Source organism: Arabidopsis thaliana, chromosome 3 (assembly GCF_000001735.4).
Source record: "Arabidopsis thaliana chromosome 3, partial sequence".
NCBI classification, from domain to species: Eukaryota; Viridiplantae; Streptophyta; class Magnoliopsida; order Brassicales; family Brassicaceae; genus Arabidopsis; species Arabidopsis thaliana.
In genome coordinates, this window is record NC_003074.8 from 11,702,287 (window position 1) to 11,724,410 (window position 22,124).

Consider the following 22,124-nt stretch of genomic DNA (forward strand, 5'->3'; position numbering starts at 1 on the left):
ATTTCAACACTTTTACCTTAACGGTTTTGTCATCGTACATGATCCAACAATCCACATATATAACTCAACTGAAATGGAATTAGGGCATCAATTGGATAAAGAAAACTATGAGTACAGATTTATATCCCCAATGAATACATGAAGGAACCATGGTGAAATATCATTGAGGATCTCGTTCCTATTTCTGGCTTACTTCCGGATGCACTAACCTTTCCAACTCATGCGTTCACTTGATCACCTCTTCTCTTGATTTGGTCAGCATGAAGATCTTGTTTATCACCATGCTCTGTGATTTTTCATAACCACACAGAAGATAATGAATCAAATTATGTAAGACCGAAGGAAATGAAAGTAGCTTCAAACCGAAGGAAATGAGAAGAATGAATGCTTGAGAAGCGTACCTAAATTCTGCATCAAAAAGGACAATTGTTCATCAAAAAGGTTAGGGAAAAACCTTCGGTGATGCACTTAAGGGAGATGTGGAGAGGTGTCGTTTATGAGATAAATGGTAGGAAGGGGAAACGATTGAACTTTCTTGGACATTATTGAAAACCCTAATTTCTTAGACTAAAGATTCTATGTCGAGAGAAGTCTAAAAGTTAATGACGTGGCTGTACTTGGGAAGAATTTTGAGTTAGAAAGAGAGTAATATGACGTGGCTTTTTCATTAAGTTAACTCAATAATACATAAATATTGTTTCATGTCGTTAATTTACTGAATGTATAATTATGAATTTGCTGATGTGGCATGATTTTAGGTAGTCTTGAATTTGCTGATGTAGATGGTTTGAGAAGCCACAATGAGCTTCTTTTATTAGTAAGAGATTGGTTTAGAAATATTTTTAAAGAGAAATTTCTAACAAAATCTTACATGTATGTTTCTTATCTCCTACCGCTACCACCACTTTCCTAGATTTATTAGCACGTGACACTTTTAGGATACAAGGAATTGAACATGCATTTGTTAGAACCGTTGAATAACAATTCATAAATTATTTTTAAGTACTACATAATTTGTTTCCAATGGGAAAAGTAATTAAAAAAAAGAAAAAATAGAAAAAGGCGCCATTAAAAGTAGTAACCAACATATACTTTAACCGATGGCTCAAAAACTTCGTTCTCTTAACAGGTGTGGGTTTCCTCGCAATTGTCTTGCAAATTTGCGAGGGAAATATTCGTCGCAAAGTTTGCGACGGAATAGCGAGTTGGTCCTGTTCTTTCGGAGAGATCTATTCGTCGGCGAAGAAGAGGTTTGTCGGAGAGATCTATTCGTCGGCGAAGAAGAGGTTTGTCGGAGAGATCTATTCGTCGGCGAATTTGAGGTTTGTCGGAGAGAACAATTCATCGGCGAATTTGAGTTTTATCGGAGAGAACAATTCGTCGGTGAAAACGAAGAGGTTTGTCAAAATGAAACTGAAACCTTAATTTTTCAGTAAGGTTAAGACCGTTATTTACCACATTAGAAGGGGCAGTTTTAAAAATGGCCATCAGGAAAGGGCATTGTTGCAAAAGGTTATTAGAAAAGGCACTTTTGCAAATCTCCCTTTTGATTGTTATATATAAGATTTCACCTGTACAATATCATCCCCTATTAATATCGACCTAAATCATTCTAACCATATAACCCCGTCCTATGAAATTAAACATTATTTTGTATTAGTTTTATATAAACTTCAAATATTTATAATAATAAAACTAACGAATGTTACTGTAAATGATAACCAAAACATTAAACAAATAGTAAGGATATTTAAAACGTGTTAACCTAACCCGAGAAGACTCGCAACTCCGTCGCAAAAATTGCTACAGAATAAGTTATCGTCGCAAGTGCGTCGCAATTTGCGGGGGAACTCAGTTTCCCGCAAAGCCCTCGCAGACTTGCGACGTTTTGCGGGGAATCATGGCTTCTACGCAGTTTCCTCGCAATTGTCTCGCAAATTTGCGAGGGATATACTCGTCGTAAAGTTCGCGACGGAATAGCGAGTTGGTCCTGTTCTGTCGGAGAGATCTATTTGTCGGCCAAGAAGAGGTTTGTTGGAGAGATCTATTCGTTGGCGAAGTTGAGGTTTGTCGGAGAGAACAATTTGTCGACGAATTTAAGTTTTATTGGAGAGAACAATTCGTCGGCGAAAACGGAGAGGTTTGTCAAAATGAAAGTGAAACCCTAATTATTCAGTAAGGGTAAGACCGTTATTTTCCACATTAGAAGGGGCAATTTTAAAAATGGCTGGCATTGTTGCAAAAGGTTATTAGAAATTGGCACTTTTGCAAATCTCCCTTTTGATTGTTATATCTAAGATTTCACCTGTAGAATATCATCCCCTATTAATATCGACCCAAATTATTCTGTCCATATAACCCTGTCCTATGAAATTAAACATCATTTTGTCTTAGTTTTATATAAACTTCAAATATTTATAATAAGAGAACTAACGAATGTTACCGTAAATGATAACCAAAACATAAAACAAATAGTAAAAAAATTTAAATTGTGTTCACCTAACCCGCGAAGACTCGCAACTCCATCGGAAAATTTGCTAGAGAATAAATTATCGTCGCAAGTGCGTCACAATTTGCGGGGGAACTCTGTTTCCCGCAAAGCCCTCGCAAATTTGCGACGTTTTTGCGGGAATCATGACTTCCACGCAGTTTCCTTGCAATTGTCTTGCAAATTTGCGAAGGAAATATACGTCGCAAAGTTTGCGACGGAATATCGAGTTGGTCATGTTCCCTCGGAGAGATTCGTCGGCGAAGAAGAGGTTTGTCGGAGAGATCTATTCGTCGGCGAATTTGAGGTTTGTCAGGGAGAAAACAATTCGTCGGCGAATTTGAGTTTTATCAGAGAGAACAATTTGTCGACGAATTTGAGTAGGTTTGTCAAAATGAGAGTGAAACCCTAATTATTCAGTAAGGGTAAAACCATTATTTTCCACATTAGAAAGGGCAGTTTTAAAAATGGCCATCAGAAAAGGGCATTGTTGCAAAAGGTTATTACAAAAATGGCACTTTTGCAAATCTCCCTTTTGATTGTTATATCTAAGATTTCACCTCTACAATATCATCCCCTATTAATATCGACCCAAATCATTCTGACCATATAACCCCGTCCTATGAAATTAAACATTATTTTGTCTTAGTTTTATATAAACTTCAAATATTTATAATAATTAAACTAACGAATGTTACTGTAAATGATAACCAAAACATTAAACAAATAGTAATGAAATTTAAAACGTGTTCACCTAACCTGCGAATACTCGCAACTCCATCGGAAAATTCGCTACAATATAAGTTATCGTCGCAAGTGCGTCGCAATTTGCAGGGGGTCTCAGTTTCCTCGCAATTGTCTTTCAAATTTGCGAGGGAAATATTCGTCGCAAAGTTTGCGACGGAATAGCGAGTTGGTCCTGTTCCCTCGAAGAGATCTATTCGCTAGCGAAGAAGAGGTTTGTCGGAGAGATCTATTCGTCGGCGAAGAAGAGGTTTGTCGGATAGATCTATTCGTCGGCGAATTTGAGGTTTGTCGCAGAGAACAATTCGTCGGCGAATTTGAGTTTTATTGGAGAGAACAATTCGTCGGCGAAAACAAAGAGGTTTGTCAAAATGAAAGTGAAACCCTAATTATTCAGTAGGGGTAAGACCGTTATTTTCCATATTCGAAGGGACAGTTTTAGAAATGGCCATCAGGAAAGGGCATTGTTGCAAAAGGTTATTACCAAAATGGCATTTTTGCAAATCTCCCTTTTGATTTTTATATCTATGATTTCACCTGTAGAATATCATCCCGTATTAATATCGATCCAAATCATTCTGACCATATAACCCCGTCCTATAAAATTAAACATTATTTTGTCTTAGTTTTATATAAACTTCAAATATTTATAATAAGAGAACTAACGAATGTTACTGTAAATGATAACCAAAACATAGAACAAATAGTAAGGAAATTTAAAACGTGTTCACCTAACCCGCGAAGACTCGCAACTCCATCGGAAAATTTGCTACAGAATAAGTTATCGTCGCAAGTGCGTCGCAATTTACGGGGAAACTCAGTTTCCCGCAAAGCCCTCGCAAATTTGCCAAGTTTTTGCGGGGAATCATTGTCTCGCAAATTTGCGAGGGAAATATTCGTCTCAAAGTTTGCGATGGAATAGCGAGTTAGTCATGTTCCATCGGAGAGATCTATTCTTCGGCGAAGAAGAGATTTGTCAGAGAGATCTATTCGTCGGCGAAGAAGAGGTTTGTCGAAGAGATCTATTCGTCGGCGAATTTGAGGTTTGTCGGAGAGAACAATTCGTTGGCGAATTTGAGTTTTATCGGACAGAACAATTCGTCGGCGAATTTGAGTAGGTTTGTCAAAATAAAAGTGAAACCCTAATTATTCAGTAAAGGGTAAGACCGTTATTTTCCACGTTCGAAGGGGCAATTTTCAAAAGGCTATCAGGAAAGGGCATTGTTGCAAAAGGTTATTAGAAAAAGGGCACTTTTGCAAATCTCCCTTTTGATTGTTATATCTTAGATTTCACCTCTAGAATATCATCTCGTATTAATATCGACACAAATCATTCTAACCACATAACCCCGTCCTATGAAATTAAACATCATTTTGTCTTAGTTTTATAAACTTCAAATATTTATAATAAGACTCGCATCCTAGACCCTAACCCGCGAAGACTCGCAACTCCGTCGCAAAAATTGCTACAGAATAAGTTATCGTCGCAAGTGCGTCGCAATTTGCGGGGGAACTAAGTTTCCCGCAAAGCCCTCATAAATTTGCTACGTTTTTGCGGGGAATCATGACTTACACACAGTTTTCTCGCAATTGTCTAGCAAACGTGCGAGGGAAATATTCGTCGCAAAATTTGCGACGGAATAGCGTGTTGGTCATGTTCCCTCGGAGAGATCTATTCATCGGCGAAGAAGAGGTTTGTCGGAGAGATCTATTCGTCGGCGAAGAAGAGGTTTGTCGGAGAGATCTATTCGTCGGCACATTTGAGGTTTGCGGAGAGAACAATTCTTCGTCGAATTTGAGTTTTATCAGAGAGAATAATTCCTCGGCGAATTTGAATAGGTTTGTCAAAATGAAAGTGAAACCCTAATTATTCAGTGAGGATAAGACCGTTATTTTCCACATTAGAAGGGACAGTTTTAAAAATGGCCATCAGAAAATGGCATTGTTGCAAAAGGTTATTAGAAAAAGGGCACCTTTGCAAATCTCCCTTTTGATTGTTATATCTAAGATTTCACTTGTATAATATCATCCCGTATTAATATCGACCCAAATCATTCTGACCATATAACCCCGTCCTATAAAATTAAACATCAGTTTGTCTTAGTTTTATATAAACTTCAAATATTTATAATAAGAGAACTAACGAATGTTACTGTAAATGATAATCAAAACATAGAACAAATAGTAAGGAAATTTAAAACGTGTTCACCTAACCCGCGAAGACTCGCAACTCCATCGGAAAATTTGCTACAGAATAAGTTATCGTCGCAAGTGCGTCGCAATTTACGGGGAAACTCAGTTTCCCGCAAAGCCCTTGCAAATTTGCCAAGTTTTTGCGGGGAATCATTGTCTCGCAAATTTGCGAGGGAAATATTCGTCTCAAAGTTTGCGATGGAATAGCGAGTTAGTCATGTTCCATCGGAGAGATCTATTCTTCGGCGAAGAAGAGATTTGTCAGAGAGATCTATTCGTCGGCGAAGAAGAGGTTTGTCGAAGAGATCTATTCGTCGGCGAATTTGACGTTTGTCGGAGAGAACAATTCGTTGGCGAATTTGAGTTTTATCGGACAGAACAATTCGTCGGCGAATTTGAGTAGGTTTGTCAAAATAAAAGTGAAACCCTAATTATTCAGTAAAGGGTAAGACCGTTATTTTCCACGTTCGAAGGGGCAATTTTCAAAAGGCTATCAGGAAAGGGCATTGTTGCAAAAGGTTATTAGAAAAAGGGCACTTTTGCAAATCTCCCTTTTGATTGTTATATCTTAGATTTCACCTCTAGAATATCATCTCGTATTAATATCGACACAAATCATTCTAACCATATAACCCCGTCCTATGAAATTAAACATCATTTTGTCTTAGTTTTATAAACTTCAAATATTTATAATAAGACTCGCATCCTAGACCCTAACCCGCGAAGACTCGCAACTCCGTCGCAAAAATTGCTACAGAATAAGTTATCGTCGCAAGTGTGTCGCAATTTGCGGGTGAACTCAGTTTCCCGCAAAGCCCTCATAAATTTGCTACGTTTTTGCGGGGAATCATGACTTACACACAGTTTCCTCGCAATTGTCTAGCAAACGTGCGAGGGAAATATTCGTCGCAAAATTTGCGACGGAATAGCGAGTTGGTCATGTTCCCTCGGAGAGATCTATTCGTCGGCGAAGAAGAGGTTTGTCGGAGAGATCTATTCGTCGGCGAAGAAGAGGTTTGTCGGAGAGATCTATTCGTCGGCAAATTTGAGGTTTGCGGAGAGAACAATTCTTCGTCGAATTTGAGTTTTATCAGAGAGAATAATTCGTCGGCGAATTTGAGTAGGTTTGTCAAAATGAAAGTGCAACCCTAATTATTCAGTGAGGATAAGACCGTTATTTTCCACATTAGAAGGGGCAGTTTTAAAAATGGCCATCAGAAAATGGCATTGTTGCAAAAGGTTATTAGAAAAATGGCACTTTTGCAAATATCCCTTTTGATTGTTATATCTAAGATTTCACCTGTAGAATATCATCCAGTATTAATATCGACCCAAATCATTCTAACCATATAACCCCGTCCTATGAAATTAAACATCATTTTGTCTTAGTTTTATATAAACTTCAAATATTTATAATAAGAGAATTAACGAATGTTACTGTAAATGATAACCAAAACATAGAACAAATAGTAAGGAAATTTAAAACGTGTTCATCTAACCCGCGAAGACTCGCAACTCCATCAAAAAATTTACCACAGAATAAGTTATCGTCGCAAGTGCGTTGCAATTTGTAGGGGAACTCAGTTTCCCGCAAAGCCCTCGCAAATTTGCGACGTTTTTGCGGGGAATCATTGGCTCGCAAATTTGCGAGAGAAATATTCGTCTCAAAGTTTGCGATGGAATAGCGAGTTAGTCATGTTCCATCGGAGAGATCTATTCGTCGGCAAAGAAGAGATTTGTCAGAGAGATCTATTCGTCGGCGAAGAAGAGGTTTGTCGAAGAGATCTATTCGTCGGCGAATTTGAGGTTTGTCGGAGAGAATAATTCGTCGGCGAATTTGAGTTTTATCGGACAGAACAATTTGTCAGCGAATTTGAGTTTTATCAGAGAGAACAATTCGTCGGCAAATTTGAGTAGGTTTGTCAAAATGAAAGTGAAACCCTAATTATTCAGTAAGGGTAAGACCATTATTTTCCACATTAGAAGGGGCAGTTTTAAAAATGGCCATCAGAAAAGGGCATTGTTGCAAAAGCTTATTACAAAAATGGCACTTTTGCAAATCTCCCTTTTGATTGTTATATCTAAGATTTAATCTGTAAAATATCATCCCGTATGTATATCGACCCAAATCATTCTGAACATATAACCCCGTCCTATGAAATTAAACATCATTTTGTCTTAGTTTTATAAACTTCAAATATTTATAATAAGACTCGCAATCCTAGACCCTAACCCGCGAAAACTCGCAACTCCGTCGCAAAAATTGCTACAGAATAAGTTATCGTCACAAGTGCGTCGCAATTTATGGGGGAACTCAGTTTCCCGCAAAGCCCTCGCAAATTTGCGACGTCTTTGCGGTGAATCATGACTTCCACGCAGTTTCCTCGCAATTGTCTCGCAAACGTGCGAGGGAAATATTCGTCGCAAAGTTTGCGACGGAATAGCGAGTTGGTCATGTTCCTTCGGAGAGATCTATTCATCGAAGAAAAGGTTTGTCAGAGAGATCTATTCGTCGGCGAAGAAGAGGTTTGTCGGAGAGATCTATTCGTCGGCGAATTTGAGGTTTGTTGGAGAGAACAATTTGTCGGCGAATTTGAGTTTTATCAGAGAGAACAATTTGTCGGCGAATTTGAGTAGGTTTGTCAAAATGAAAGTGAAACCCTAATTATTCAGTAAGGGTAAGACAGTTATTTTCCACATTAGAAGGGGCAGTTTTATAAATGGCCATTCGGAAAGGGCATTGTTGCAAAATGTTATTACAAAAATGGCACTTTTGCAAATCTCCCTTTTGATTGTTATATCTAAGATTTCACCTGTAGAATATCATCCAGTATTAATATCGACCCAAATCATTCTAACCATATAACCCCGTCCTATGAAATTAAACATCATTTTGTCTTAGTTTTATATAAACTTCAAATATTTATAATAAGAGAATTAACGAATGTTACTGTAAATGATAACCAAAACATAGAACAAATAGTAAGGAAATTTAAAACGTGTTCATCTAACCCGCGAAGACTCGCAACTCCATCAAAAAATTTACCACAGAATAAGTTATCGTCGCAAGTGCGTTGCAATTTGTAGGGGAACTCAGTTTCCCGCAAAGCCCTCGCAAATTTGCGACGTTTTTGCGGGGAATCATTGGCTCGCAAATTTGTGAGGGAAATATTTGTCTCAAAGTTTGCGACGGAATAACGAGTTGGTCATGTTCCCTCAGAGAGATCTATTCGTCGGCGAAGAAGAGGTTTGTCGGAGAGATCTATTCGTCGACGAAGAAGAGGTTTGTCGGAGAGATCTATTCGTCGGCGAATTTGAGGTTTGTCGGAGAGAACAATTCGTCGGCGAATTTGAGTTTTATCGGAGAGAACAATTCGTCGGCGAATTTGAGTAGGTTTGTCAAAATGAAAGTGAAACCCTAATTATTCAGTAAAGGGATAGACCGTTATTTTCCACATTAGAAGGGCAATTTTCAAAATGGCTATCAGGAAAGGGCATTGTTGGAAAAGGTAATTAGAAAAAGGGCACTTTTGCAAATCTCCTTTTTGATTGTTATACCTTAGATTTCACCTGTAGAATATCATCTCGTATTAATATCGACCCAAATCATTCTAACCATATAACCCCGTCCTATGAAATTAAACATCATTTTGTCTTAGTTTTCTAAACTTTAAATATTTATAATAATAGAACAAACGAATGTTACAATAAATGATAACCAAAACATAGAACAAATAGTAAGGAAATTTATAACGTGTTCACCTAACCCGCGAAGACTCGCAACTCTGTTGCAAAATTTGCTACAGAATAAGTTATCGTCGCAAGTGCGTTGCAATTTACGGGGGAACTCAGTTTCCGCAAAGCCCTCGCAAATTTGCGACGTTTTTGCGGGGAATCATGACTTCCACGCAGTTTCCTCGCAATTGTCTCGCAAATTTGCGAGGGAAATATTTGTCGCAAAGTTTGCGATTGGTCCTGTTCCCTCGGAGAGATCTATTCGTCGGCGAAGAAAAGGTTTGTCGGAGAGATCTATTCGTCATTAGGAAAGGGCATTGTTGCAAAAGATTATTAGAATATCATCACGTATTAATATCGACCCAAATCATTCTGACTATATAACCGCGTCTTATGAAATTAAATATCATTTTGTCTTAGTTTAAGAACTTCAAATATTTATAATAAGACTCGCAACCCTAAACCCTAACCAGCGAAGACTCGCAACTCCGTCGCAAAAATTGCTACAGAATAAGTTTTCGTCGCAAGTGCGTCGCAATTTGCGTGGGAACTCAGTTTCCCGCAAATCCCTTGCAAATTTGCGACGTTTTTGCGGGGAATCATGACTTCCACGCAGTTTCCTTGCAATTGTCTTGCAAATTTGCGAGGGAAATATTCGTCGCAATGTTTGCGACGGAATAGCGAGTTGGTCCTGTTCCCTCGCAAACCTCTCGCAACTCTGTAACAATTTGCAAGGGATGTTTTCCATCGCAAATTTCTCTCGCAAATCGCCTGTTTTCTTGTTGTCAAAAAAAAAAAATCTAAACTATTTGCTTCATCATCGCTCTTCCTACAAACCAAACTGGCTTGAAAAAAGCTGTCATTGTTTTCATCATGTGTTATCCATCATTATCTGTCCATCTATATGTTTATATTTTGATAAAACTTGTATCTTTTGATATCATTTACATTGATTTCACTTGTTGGACACATAGAAGTGTAGAGAAATAATTTGCATTCCTTGATTTAGTGGACATAATATTGTGGAACTCAATTTGCGAGGAACTCAGTTTCCCGCAAAGCTCTCGCAACTCTGTAGCAATTTGCGAGGGATGTTTTCCATCGCAAATTTCCCTCGCAAATCGCCTGTTTTCTTGTAGCGAAAAAGAAAAAATCTAAACTATTTGCTTCATCATCGCTCTTCCTACAAAACAACCTGGCTTGAAAAAAGGTGTCATTGTTTTCATAATGTGTTATTTTATCATTATCTGTCCATCTATATATTTATATTTTGCTAAAACTTGTATATTTTGATATCATTTACATGGATTTCACTTGTTGGACCCATAGAAGTGTAGAGAAATAATTTGCATTCCTTGATTTAGTGGACATGATATTGTGGAACTCAATTTGCGAGTGAACTCAGTTTCCCGCAAAGCCCTCGCTAATTTGCGACGTTTTTGCGGGGAATCATGACTTCCACGCAGTTTCCTCGCAATTGTCTCACAAATTTGTGAGGGAAATATTCGTCACAAAGTTTGCGACGGAATATCGACTTGGTCCTGTTCCCTCACAATCCTCTCGCAACTCTGTAGCAATTTGAGTGATGTTTTCCATTGCAAATTTCTCTCGCAAATCGCCTGTTTTCTTGTAGTGAAAAAGAAAAAATCTAAACTATTTGCTTCATCATCGCTCTTGCTACAAACCAAACTGGCTTGAAAAAAGATGTCATTGTTTTCATAATATGTTATCCATCATTATATGTCCATCTATATGTTTATATTTTTCTAAAACTTGTATCTTTTGATATCATTTACATGGATTTCACTTGTTGCACACATAGAAGTGTAGAGAAATAATTTGCATTCCTTGATTTAGTGGACATGATATTGTGGATACTATCTAACTTGCAGAAACTATTTCTTATATTTTTTCAGACCAGTTTCTTGTTTAAAGGGGATCAAGTCAAACCACGGCATGGACTCTTCTACGGTCAATACATTCTCTCTCTGGAACATTAAAGACATAAACACCATTTACATTATGAAGATTATTTTTTTACGCTACAAGTGACAACAAAATTGTTAGCAAATAAAGAAGTAATGACCCCCAAAAAAAGAAAGAAAACAATACAACACGTTTCATCGAGAAACTTACAGTGTTAAAGAAACATATAGCTATTTCATCATTTGACTGATTGATAATATGAGTTTTGAGTGACTGAGCAATGCAACTAACATCAATGTGAAAATGACTTTTTGTTTGTCTTCTTTCTCTTGTTAAATATCAATATAATACAAAAGGGCAAGTAGAGCTGAACATTTTGGGAGAAGCATCAATTAGATAGACTACAAATTCTTTGGAATTCTTTGGAAGCCTCTTTTTCCTGTTGCACCAAAAGATTCATCACTAACCAATACTAATCAATGTTTCATTTCTTTTTTGGCTTTCACTAAAAAGTCCAAGAAGAAAAAAAGGTTAAAACTGAAAGATATCATTTACATCAAACATAATCAATATAACCGGTTAAGCAATTAATGATACAGAAGACTCATCAATGGACAACTATGATATCATTTACATGAATTTGACTTGTTGGACACACAGAAGTGGACAACAATAGTTTGCAATCCTTGATTTAGTGGACATGATATTGTGGATACTATGTAATTTGCATAAACTATTTTTTTATTTGGGTGGATATAAGGACAACTATGATATCATTTACATGGATTTGACTTGTTGGACACATAGAAGTGGACAACAATAGTTTGCAGTCCTTGATTTAGTGGACATGATATTGTGGATACTATCTAATTTGCATAAACTATTTCTTCTATTTTTTTAGATCAATTTCTTGTTTAATGGGGATCAAGTCAAACCACAGCATGGACTCTACTATTGTTGATAAAAATTTTCATTTTTAGAAAGCAACATGACTTTTCCTTTCTCAATTCTAGCCCATTATGATTTATGTACATAGATATCTTATATTTTTTCTGCTAACGATGCAGAATGCAGTTGAAATGGCAACATTCATCTGATTCATGGTAAGGCCACAGTCTAAATTATGTGCATCAATCCTTAAATCAGCTATGTAATGTTATTCAGAAAAAACTTTCATTTAATATTTCGGTGGGGAATAAAAGAAATTTTTTGCTTTATGAAGAACCATACGATGATATAAAGCCGACTAAAGTCTGGGTGCGTTGGAAGTACACAATAATTTGCAGCAACACACTATCTCTAATCGTCACTCTCGTTAGTCTAAACTTTTCAGATATCTACAAGTTCCATAATCTTAAGCTTATCAAAGTCTATGATAAAACATCGCTCTGCCAGGTCAATACAAAAGAGTCGGAGATTCCGAATCGACTTCTATGTCATCTTTCCCATCCCACTGGCGGTTAAGGCGCTGTATACACATCGTTCCCAAACCATTGCCGGTTAAGGCGGAGGCAACTCAATTGAAAGAGATCGTTGAAGGAGATTTTTGGGATGGGAGAAAGAGAGCGTTGCACAGGGAATATCAACTACTTCAAGGCTCATACCCAACCCGGAGATTCAGAATCCACTTGCCAGAAGAATTCCTTGGCTGGAAGAAATATCAGCCATCGACATCAATATTGTGAGATAATATCCTGTAATTGTGAAGGTAACTCCCTTTCTCATCTCCAAATCTCAATTGTCGTTTTATTAGATACCAATTCAAACAAAACTATGCTAACCAATTAAGCAATTGATGGTTTAGTTTGAAAAGGATATAATTGTCCTTTTATCCTCCATAAACAAGGGAAAGTGCCTCATCCTCGAAAAGTGCCTCAAAAGGAATAATATTCTCTGAAAGTGCATAAACGTGTCATATTCCCTTTCAAAAATAATGACATGTATAGCTCTCCTTGTGGCTTTGTCATAGTATACTTGAGATACAAACATCTAAGTGCGAAGATCAAAGAAGAAGAGAATGCCAGCCAGCTCCGCCGCTAACCAAATCTCTTTCTCCCACCGTCTCCCCGTCTTCCTACGAATGCAGCATCTATGTCGTTCTTCATCACCATTACATTCATGAATCATCAAAAGTCGCAACTTTTGTTCCGATTTCATAATTGTTGTGATCTTCATCTATGCTGAGAAATATAATTAAAAAAGCTGATGTGATTACCACAAAAACATTGTTATGCACATTCTCTTCTCCTCCAACATACTAACGAATCATCTCTCTGCTATAATATTTTGTCTTTTTTTATTATTATTATCTTCTACTTAAACGTTGTGTGTGATTTTTCTTATCATGAAACAATATCACATGCACGGTTCTACAAACCAACCAACTGAATTTCTTTTAAGAAAGCTCGCCGATGAATTTTTGATATCGCCACCAATTTTCTAACAGTTTTAAAATATAGTAGCTTGATATGAGCTGAACGAAAACCCTCATCAAAGTATTTTTAAGGAACAAAAAGGCGTTATAAAATTTATGGAGTTTTTTTTTCTCGACGATATTTATATGGAAACAAATAATGCTATTTTTATATATACATGTCATTATCAACTTATATTTCCTTGATTTTTGTAAATTTATGGCATGAATACAATAACTTAAAAGCAAATAGCTTAAATTTATTATGGAAAATTTTCTAAATATTTTTTCATCAAATAATATAAAAATTATCAAAATGAAAATTTCCACTTTATTAAATTTATTAAAAAATAAATAATTTATTATTAATCACTCTAAATTTATCAGTACTTCAAGTTATTTTATTCAGTTATTAAAGTAAAAATTCAATTATTCTATTCAGTTTTTATTAATGAGATGGTATATACTTTAAATTAATAAAATAGAAATTTTCATTTTGATAATTTTTATATTATTTGGTCACAGAATATTTAGAAAAATTTTCATATTTTCAAATATTCTCTTATTTTCATATATGAGTTTTTTCCAATTTACAAAAATCAAACAAATAGAAAATAAGAATAATTTCATAAATGTTAATTAGCGAGATGTCTAATCCCGATTGATTGTTTAAAGTCCTATGTGAACGTCTTTAGAAACAATAAAAATTAAAACATTTTAAAACTTTGTAATGTTGAAAATTACAACATTTATAAATATAGATAAAGATTATAAATATAGATATACCCGAATTACCATGACTAGATAAATTTATTAATATAGATAAAGATTTTACATAGTTTATATTACATTTCTGCAAAATGTATATATTTATTGTAAGTACAGTATATAAAAATTAAAACTATAGAATATCTTATTAACTTTTGGTTTGTTTAGTTTAGATACACTAAAATTGGTTCGGTTCGGTTCAATTTCGATTTTTGATTTTCTAATTCATGAAAGTATGAAACCATTTTTATATAAGTAAATCTTGGTTTGGTTTTAGTGAAATATCAGTTTGGTACACCTTAGATGTTTTTGTTATGTTTTTTTTTTTTTTTTGGGGGCCAAATTAACTCCTTTTGTTAGTCAGTATTTAATAGTTAATACACTCATATAGTTTCATATTCACAAATAGTTAACTATGGTGCAGGTTTTGTTTAAAATAACTTTTTCGTTACCTTTATACTCTTTTCTTCTGGAATTTTTTTGCCAAATTAACCTCTTACTTTTAACTAGTATTAAATAGCTAATACACCAATATATCCTCATGTTCATAAATAATTAAGTATGGACCTTCGGTGCATATTTAGTGTTTACTGTTAGCAATGGGTTTCATAAAATAAGTTTGGTAGTTATTTGAATAACTTACTTCATTACTTTTGTATTTTCTTTTCTTTAATTTCTTTGCAAATTCATTTGAATACAAACAGTAAATGTACTACAATGAAGCTTGAAATGAACATATAGAGGGACTTAAATCCTAATTTTTCTATCTATGATATGCTCAAGATTTTTTATTCAACTTATTTCATAGTCATAAATTGAAATGTATTAAACGAATAATATTTATAAACGGTGTAAAACGTCAAAAGATGTAAATTATGTGATAACTAATAAAATATTGTTGGTGAGAGATAAATAAAGAAAGATGTTATTTTCACTATTAAAGAGTTACTAAATAATAACGTTAATGAACATTCGACACTATAAATACACACAGAAATCCTCATTGGTAAAACATAAACAAAGAACCCAATTAAGAATAAAAGATCAAAATATTTTAAAATGGAGAATAAAACCATGTTCATCCTATTTTCTTCGATCATGGTTTTGCTATCGTTTTCTCATCTAACTTTGGCCAAAGAAGGCGATAATGACAAGCCACTCCTCATTTCAGACGACGAGTTTAATGCGATGATTGCAAGGTCACCGACAGCGAACGATTATAACGATAATGTTGGTCGTACATATTCAAAGAAACAAAAAAAATATCTTCTAAACTGCAGTAAAAAGATGGACGTCCCAGACAAATGTATAGAAGAAGTGTTGGCTGAAATTATTCAGAACAAAAGTGCTTCAAGGGATTGTTGTTTAGGGATAGTGAAAGCTGGAAAGGAATGTCACATGGAATATATGAAATTATTTTTTCAAATCTATCAACTTAGACGTTTTACTTCTAAAAGGTTTTCCAAAGCTAATGAAATATGGAACAGATGTTTCACTGAAATTGGAGCTGTTTCACCGTATTCTGGTTAAAAAAGATGTAACTAATTTCATTATATGAATACAATACTATTATTTCTGATCGATTTTGTTTTCTGTGATTTTAGTTTTTTTCTTTGCTAACATGGAACCATTAATTATACCAACAATTTGATTTGGTTTTACTTATCAAACATATGACACAAATTTTGTGTGACTAAAAATTTTTATTGAAAGTTTTGAAAGATATGTTTTTATATGTCTACTTGTTGTCAATATTATAAACTCTTTAAATTTTAAAATTACCATGACAAATAGTTACAATTTAAATACATAACTAAAAATAACTTTAATACAACTTTTAGGTTTTACAACATTTGAACATTTTTTTGGTTTATAACACTTTCTTTAGTTTTAGATATTTAGGATAACGACGTGTTTTTATGTATAAAATAAATTGTTGTACGGAAAATAACTTCGACGACTTTCTCATTTTGGTACCCACAAATTTATTATTTTTTTGTTTATCTTCGCTACATTAGTCAATATAACTCTTCTAAAAATAATATACTATATAGAAGTATATTTATAAGTTTATCTACACTTTCTTTTAACAACTCATATTTTCTCACACTCTTTTCAATATATATATGAATTTCTGTCTTCACAATTTTTTACGAAAAGCTATCACTCTCCTATTTTTTTGTAAGCACTCATTTTATTTGTTTCATTCTTTCTTACAGTGTCTCTTTCCATCCTCTTTTGATTTTTTCTAAGCAATATGTGTCATACCTTTTAAACTCACATGCTCCATATTTCTTCTTCGAAAATCTCTTTTTTTTCTTGTTAGTATAAACATTTTTCAAGCTCGTTAAGATGTACTCTGTTTGTTTTCTGTTATTCTAAGAAAAAGTTTTCGCTTCTAAATTGTTATAGTTACTGAAATTCCTTTTCCAATAAGTTTAAAGTTAATATTTTTTATTTTTTATTTTTTTTGAAAGAATGTAAAATTATATTCAACAAAAAAAACCATTGTTTACAATAAATGTAACATGAATTTAGAGAGTTCAAACAGAGTCTGAGAGATGATCATGTGTCCTAACTGCGAGTTTGAAACCAATACTGCAGCCCACCTTGAAGTCTTTTGTTCCCCATCTTCTGAAGTGTGCTGAATCTATTCCGAATGTTTTTGTCAATGAGCTTAGTTAGCTTCGAAGCCGGAATTGCAGGCTCACCATGTCGCCTACCATTTCTCTCTCGCCATAGACTATGAATCAAAGCTTGGAATGTATACCGAAGGGTGAAAACATGGAGATATGGCTGAGACGAGTCAAGAAGGTGAGGAGTGATTAAGCTCCAACTCGAAACGTTTCTGCCATTGAGAAGTCCTTTTGCTAAAGCGATCCAAATTTGAGAAGAATAGGGACACGAGAAAAAGAGGTGGTCTCGCGTCTCCAGTTCCTCGTCGCAGAAAACATAATTTATTTAAAGTTAATATTTATTATTTTCCTTTATATTTATTTTAAAATAGAAAGTAATTACTATTTTCAAATATGTTAATTACTTAGATGATAAATATGTTAATTATTGATATGGCTAATCTCGATTGGTGACGCCTTTAAAAGCAAATAACTTCAACTTTTATTTAGTATAGATTTCCTTCTAATGAACCGGTCAAGATCATCGATCACAGAACGCTTTAGATCGTCGTTTCATAGCCATGGTATCAAAAGTTGACTGATGCTTGAGGATTTCCCTCTCGTTGTTGATTATTGATTTTAATTAGATAAAAGAAATCTTCTATTAAACTTCTCATTATTAAGGCAACAAATAGTACTTCCCTTATATGTACGTCTTTTATTCCTTTAATTATGTAATTAATACTAATTTCAAAAATGAATAAAAAAAAAAAAAAACTCACGTGTCATTAGAAACCCTAATGGCTTCTTCTTCGTTTCTTTGTTTGTAGCCGACCACGGCAGTTTCTTCTTTCTGATAAAACAATTTCCTCTGTTTTTTTGGATTAAAGACTCATACTTCCGTCGAATAGAATCAATCAATATATCATGATGCTCAAGTTGATCAAATCAATGGTTCAAGCAATAACTCGTCCGATACAATACTTGATCATCTCTTACCTCCGGTATCTTGTCGGCCCTCCTTCGCTGACTCACCATGATAATCAAGTCACGGTTATCATCGAAGAGACTTCTGAGAACGGAAGGATCAACGTGATCCATGGCGCCACTCAGGCTTATCTTTTCGACAAAATCAACCTTGACTTCGTGGAAGAACGTGAGTTCGATGATATATACCAAGGGGCCAAGCTCAAGTGGAGGATTTTCGTGGATAAAAATAATATTGGAAACATCCCTAAGCAATGCTTCGAGCTGAGATTTGACGAAAAGCATAGAGATTTGGTCTTCGACTCTTACATACCTTTCGTGGAGAGCAAGGCAAAGGAGATCAAGAGCAAGAAGAGAATCCTCGAGATGCATACATACTCTCACTGCTGTGACACTTGGGAAACCAAGATCCTTGACCACCATTCAAGCTTTGAAACGATTGTTATGAAGGAAGACCTCAAGCGTAGACTCATCGACGATATTGACCTGTTCATCAGCAAGGAAGATTTCTACAAAAGAGTTGGGCGACATTGGATGAGATATTACTTGCTGCATGGTCTACCGGGGGCCGGGAAGACTAGTCTTGTTGCTGCTATTGCTAAATATCTCAACTTCGATGTCTATAACATAACTCAAGGGGTGAAAACTGACTTCGACACTCGGAGACTAATTCGCAGAGTCGAGGATAGCTCGATTCTCCTCGTAGAAGATATCGACACCTCCCTCGAGGTTAGTGAACTTGTGCTAATAATCTATACAGTCAAGTCAATGGGCCAAATTACACACAGTTGATGATTAATTTTATTAGTATATATTTTCAAACTAATTACCTTTTGTTTTGTTTTCTTTGGTATGATTAACAGGGCTCGAAAGTGGCATTATCGCAACTGTTAAGTTCCCTAACTTGGCCTTGGTCGAATGGCAAGGCACGCGTCGTGATATTCACGACAAACAACAAGGAGAGGTTTGACCAAACATTGCTATGTCGTATGGAAATGAAAATTTACATGGGACATTGCTGTTTTGAGGATTTCAAAACGTTGGCTTCTAACTACTTGGGCATCTCTCATGACAATGATGCCCCACACCGTCTCTACCCGGACATCAAGCGTTTGATTGATGGACAAGCTGTGACACCAGGTCAAGTCGTGGAGGAGCTAATGAAGAGCCAAGATGTTGATGTGGCCCTCCAAAGCTTGGTGAGGACTTTGGAGATGACGAGTATCATATCAAATAAGATTGATGAAGATGACAAAGACTTATGAGTTACGTTTCCTTGAAACGAGTTTATGAAAGTTGTGCTCATTTTCCACAAAACATCGATTTCTTTTATTATTATACCTTTAACACCTAAATAACCAAATTGCGTGTGTTGATTAACCTAGTAATAGTTTACTAAAAGCTTGTGATTCACTAAAACGATGGTCACCCGATGCTCACCGTCCTCTTTTTGTGCGGTGGCTTAGCCCTTATAAGCCCAAGGGCAACACACGAGACATAAATCTCGATAAGAATAAATGATCTACTCAAAATATATGGAAATGATCTCCCAAAACCAAGTTTATTTTCCTTTATACAGAATTTCTTGTCCTTGCCTACATTTCAACTAAGGTTTGTATTTCTATCTACATTTCAACTAACGTACAATAACTTGTCTTCTCCATTAATGTTATAACAAGAAGAACTTCTAAGAGCAAAGAGAAGGTAGATATCTCAGTAGTCGGTCACCTAGATAGGCTATAAGCCGCAGGTAAGATATAGTTCATCGAAGGAGAATGATCACATTGATGATGATCTACCACAAATTCCAGAAGAAACAAGAAAAAACTCAAATTTGGATTCAAAACCTAGGAAAAGTCAGACTATTATAGTTGAAGCTCTGAACCAAGTTCGATGCAATGAGACAGAGACCGGAAGTAATATAGATTACTCGAGTAACGAGAAATAAGAGATAAGTAGCTCTCAAACTTGATTTCATTGGTAGAAGAATAAAACAGATCTGAGAGACCCAAAGTGAGGTTTAAAGGAAGTTTCTAAAGAAAATCTAACTTCTTCAGTTAATCTCTCTCTGTGGCATGTACTTAATACTTTTGATTTAAGTTATAATTTTCAAATTGTATAATTGAAATAGAATTTTTGCCTTCATAATAATTTAAAAGTTTTAGAGCTCCAAATATTATACTATTTGAAGCAAATAGCCTCGACTTTTTAAAAAAAATAAAATTTTTTTTTATTTCTCTTAAAAGTGACTAACCTAATTTTTAATGCTATTTTTATTCACTTTATTTATTTTAAAACAGTTAGAATCTGCTTCACCGCTTCTAAATATAAATATACTTAATGTATACTAATTCATCTTATAGTAGCTTTGTTTATAAATAATGATGATTATGCTGATTTAATAATAATAAAAAATTAAATCTTTAGCAACATGTCTTTGAGAATGTATCGAACTCGAATCTAAAAAACATAAGATTATGAGAATTTGGTGAAAGCCTTAATTAAAAATGAAGGAAGAAAAAATATGTCTTAGTCATATTATTGTTTGTTTTCAATGATTTATATAGTTACAAAATTATTTTATTTAAAAAAGATTGGAAAGGCTTATAATCTCAACTTCGTCTTAAACTCTGATAAATCTAGGAACGGCATTGCTGAGGAGAACTTAAGTTTCCATGAAGACAATTTATGCTAACTAAAAACTTACTTTTTTACTCGTTAAGAGCATTCCAAGATTATTCCCGGATTTGACAACATATAATCTTTATGAATATAGGTTTTCAAAAAGAAAAAAAAAATCTTATGTATATATTATCTTAACTTGGATGCACTAAACACTTTTGTAAGGTATGATATCCAGATTAACTATATTTTTTCTGAACTTTCTGGATATACCTTATATTTAGATTGATTGATAATTGAAACAACCCGACTCATTTTTTAAAAATATAATTAAATATTCCCATAAATATCTAATTAAACCAACCAATAAAATAACAATTAAACCGCAAGTCAAAAATACTATTTTATGAATAAATAAATAATTCGACCAGCAAAACCAAGAATAACTAACAATCCTAACCGGGTTCCAATAACCAAAAACACAAAAATAAAACAACCGAGTTCCTAAATCATCCTTTCTTCCTTGCCATGATTCCACGATCACACTTTATCTTTACCTGCATCAACAACACAAAGAGATGCGTAAGTATTATCACAAATACTTAGTGAGACGATCCTCCCATCTACGAGCTATACACACAAGCAAATAAAAGGGTATAATAACAAATACAACATAAACAAACCAGTCATTGAACAATTCACCCAAACACACATTCACCACACCTACATATCATCACATAAAACAAATCATACAACCCAATCGCTCAGATAAGCTCGTGGTCACGCACTCACCTTAACAAATTGATCCTAACAATAATTAAACCAGGAGAGACTCTCCTTGCGTCTGAAACAGTCCAGAACCGCCCTACAACAAGTCCACAACCAAAAAAACCTTGAAGCAAACTGGACAGGAAAAATCAGAAACAAGCAGTCTCAAAGACGAAACCCTAAAATACAAACTAACCGTTAACTATTCAATCGCCCCGGTGAAACCCTAGCTGCCGACGTAAAAACGCCTCCCACAAAATCTAGTGCCGATCGGAAAACAGGCGAGACCACGATCTCAGTTTCAATCTCCGCTGGTCCTAATTCGCGTCTGAGAAAACGTGTCTCACAAAACTGCGAATAACTCAACCAATTTTAATCCAAATCAAGTTCTGTAAACTGGAGCATAACGATAAACGACTTGGGAATAACTCTACCAAATTTCGTTACCTTTGACCATGATTTGATATGACGAAACTGATTTCTTCCAAACCCTAACGATTCTGCTCCTTCTCCTTTTCTCTTTTTTTCTCTTTTATAAAACGAAAAGTGGTTAACGATTCTGCCCTAATTTCGAGTTTCCTTCTTTTATAGGCACACTTTAGGGTTTCCAATTAACCCAACCAATTAAACCAGATGATTTAAAAACAAACCCTAACCGATTTTCCGGTTCACGGGCGTTACAATAGTTTAGTTTGAATGAAGCTTTGTTTTAGAGATTTTAACTATGAAGATTTAAATGTAAATTAGATTTCAAATTTATTGAGTGATAATTACACATGTATATATACTTTGGCAATTCAGAAAAGTGTGAGATTTTAATATTATATATAGTATAGTTAAAATTGTGATATTTGACGAACATAAA

The 22,124-nt window shown here is 34.8% G+C and overlaps 3 protein-coding genes and 1 pseudogene across 4 annotated transcripts; 3 read left to right on the plus strand and 1 right to left on the minus strand.

Annotated features, from left to right (window-relative positions):
• Positions 1 to 6,274: 6,274 nt before the first annotated feature.
• On the plus strand, positions 6,275 to 10,742 carry AT3G29796 (uncharacterized protein; the record flags this gene model as incomplete). The annotated part of the gene is made up of 7 exons (NM_113908.1): positions 6,275 to 6,545; positions 7,135 to 7,342; positions 7,805 to 8,062; positions 8,477 to 8,584; positions 8,646 to 8,819; positions 9,232 to 9,439; positions 10,578 to 10,742. The coding sequence occupies 7 exons, from the start codon at positions 6,275 to 6,277 to the stop codon at positions 10,740 to 10,742; spliced, it is 1,392 nt and encodes a 463-aa protein (NP_189628.1).
• A 4,562-nt stretch (positions 10,743 to 15,304) lies between these two features.
• On the plus strand, positions 15,305 to 15,842 carry AT3G29797 (ECA1 gametogenesis family protein (DUF784)). The gene has a single exon (NM_001084756.2). It carries the CDS (start codon positions 15,327 to 15,329, stop codon positions 15,795 to 15,797), a length of 471 nt encoding a protein of 156 aa, NP_001078225.1. The 5' UTR covers positions 15,305 to 15,326; the 3' UTR covers positions 15,798 to 15,842.
• Positions 15,843 to 16,841: 999 nt separating this feature from the next.
• On the minus strand, positions 16,842 to 17,226 carry AT3G29798 (annotated as a pseudogene; the record flags this gene model as incomplete). Its single annotated transcript has 1 exon — positions 16,842 to 17,226.
• Positions 17,227 to 17,809: 583 nt separating this feature from the next.
• AT3G29800 (P-loop containing nucleoside triphosphate hydrolases superfamily protein) lies at positions 17,810 to 19,817 on the plus strand (the record flags this gene model as incomplete). Its single annotated transcript, NM_113909.1, has 3 exons — positions 17,810 to 18,598; positions 18,733 to 19,068; positions 19,620 to 19,817. The coding sequence occupies 3 exons, from the start codon at positions 17,810 to 17,812 to the stop codon at positions 19,815 to 19,817; spliced, it is 1,323 nt and encodes a 440-aa protein (NP_189629.1).
• Positions 19,818 to 22,124: the final 2,307 nt, after the last annotated feature.